Source organism: Priapulus caudatus, unplaced genomic scaffold, assembly GCF_000485595.1.
Source record: "Priapulus caudatus unplaced genomic scaffold, Priapulus_caudatus-5.0.1 Scaffold264, whole genome shotgun sequence".
NCBI lineage: Eukaryota > Metazoa > Priapulida > Priapulimorpha > Priapulimorphida > Priapulidae > Priapulus > Priapulus caudatus.
This window is the reverse complement of record NW_014577325.1, coordinates 259,407-261,376: the sequence shown is the minus strand read 5'-3', so window position 1 is coordinate 261,376 and position 1,970 is coordinate 259,407. Positions and strand designations below refer to the sequence as shown.

Genomic DNA, 1,970 nt, shown 5'->3' with positions numbered 1-1,970 from the left:
AATATATAACTCCTACACATATAGGAGTTATATATTTTGTGTTATATATTGATGTTTATTCATTCAAATGAACTAAATTTTCCACCATCCAGTTTTAATCCGGTTTTAATCTGGTTCCATTGTATGTGAAATGTGAGATCTAGACAGGATCGTCCAAAATTTACTTCGTTAGAGTAAATAAAAATGCGTAAATAACTAAAGTGAATTCAATTAATCCTTTTTTATGTTCTAAATCTTTACACCAAAAGAGTTTTATACCACCATCTCTTTCACTCTACGAACTATGTGTATATAGACCATACAATTGATTAGACATGAATAACTTCAAAAACTATTACCAGTTTTGTTTTTTTCAATTGGTTTTGTTGATGCTGCTGCTGCTGTTGCTGGCGCTGCTGTAGCTGCTGCCTTGTTGGGTTGACCACGACTTGTCGCCTTGGCACCAGCAGACTTGTCCATGCTCACACTCATGTCCTCTGTAGTTTTTGGTCCGAGCAGATCGAGAATCTGCATGTCCATCTCATTTTTTAACATCTTGCCGTCAGCCCACTTCACCTTCCTACGAGCTTCTCCTGCAATAGGTACAAGATGGAAGGTGTTGTGTGATTACACATTAAGTGGTGCAACCTAATACCCCTTATAAGCATATATATATATACGAACAAGTTACAATAATATGTGCAATGTTTCTGTGCATACCCATCAAAAGTCCCATGTTGAAACGGTATCGTTTTTCCAACAACTGTGCTTTGTGCTTCTGTATCAACTCTTCCACCTATTAGAAAAAAACACAAAATTTTAAATGAATACAAACTTTCTGCTTTGTATCATCCCATCAATAATTAGTGAACAAGCTTTTACAATCTTGAAGCAAATTTCATTGCCATTCATACAAGCAGGCCTCGATGCTTATTTTCAGATCTGGTTGTCCTGTCGGGCACAACAAGAAGCAATTTTTACTTGTGCAATCTATGAGCCGTTAATGTCCTCTTTTGGTTTAGTGCATATCATATTATCAGGAGTGTAGAATATAGAGATCTATATTATGTAAATAGATATCTAAATATATATATATATGTACATATATAACATATATAGATAGATGTATATATATATATATATATATAATTACACTCCTGAATATTTGCCAGTATTCCTGGCGTGCATTAGGCTCGCACCATGACCTAGGCATGTGTCTGGCGCGCAGCGTTTGCATGCGTGCGTGCGTGTGTATGTACACTACAAGTATATATATAGTATTTACTTGTGTATAAAACCAGCGGCTTTTTGTACACAACTCAATAAACAAATCAGGGGGTGCCGACTTATAGACAGGCTACAAGAAATCTATGTTAATGTCAACCAATGTTTGTACGCCAACTTTTTCAATGCAAATATGGGGTGAGAACTTATAATATACATGAGTTATAACTTTATATCGCGCGTAAATACAGTACAATGTAAAATCGTATGAAATTCACGACGTCTATGTTTGCATGCTGCACGCTCATTGTTGTCAATTACCGATTGCAGCTTTTTTCCTCAATCACAGGAAAAGTTTTGGCTGTCGTCCTCCTCATCCCCAGCGATGCGCCACGCCCTACATGATTCAGGCATGGAGTAGATAATAGGGAAGGAGTGTGACTTCAATAAACAAGGGAAATTCCGTCATGTTACTAGCCCTATAATACCTCCGATTTACATACGCGTAATCTCATCTCAACTTGAGCTGAAATCGTCACACCGGGGTACATTCGCCTAGCATCGTGCAATAATCAGTTATATCTGTATCTCCGGATTGCGGGTGTATACAAAGAAACGATTTCACACATGCTAGCGAATGTACTGTGTACCGATATGAGCGCAAGTTGATAAGTTACGCGTAGTAAATCGTAGTATTATAAGGCTAGTAATGACCGAATTTCCTTGTTTATAAAGTCACATCCTTCCCTAATTCATCTACTCCTGAT

The 1,970-nt window shown here is 37.3% G+C and overlaps 1 protein-coding gene across 1 annotated transcript; it reads right to left on the bottom strand.

Annotated features, from left to right (window-relative positions):
* Positions 1-324: 324 nt before the first annotated feature.
* Positions 325-782, bottom strand: LOC106808268 (probable glutamine--tRNA ligase). Its single transcript, XM_014810904.1, has 2 exons — positions 700-782; positions 325-572 (listed from the first exon to the last, which is right to left on the bottom strand). The coding sequence occupies exons 1-2, from the start codon at positions 713-715 to the stop codon at positions 325-327; spliced, it is 264 nt and encodes an 87-aa protein (XP_014666390.1). The 5' UTR covers positions 716-782.
* Between the last annotated feature and the right edge of the window lie 1,188 nt (positions 783-1,970).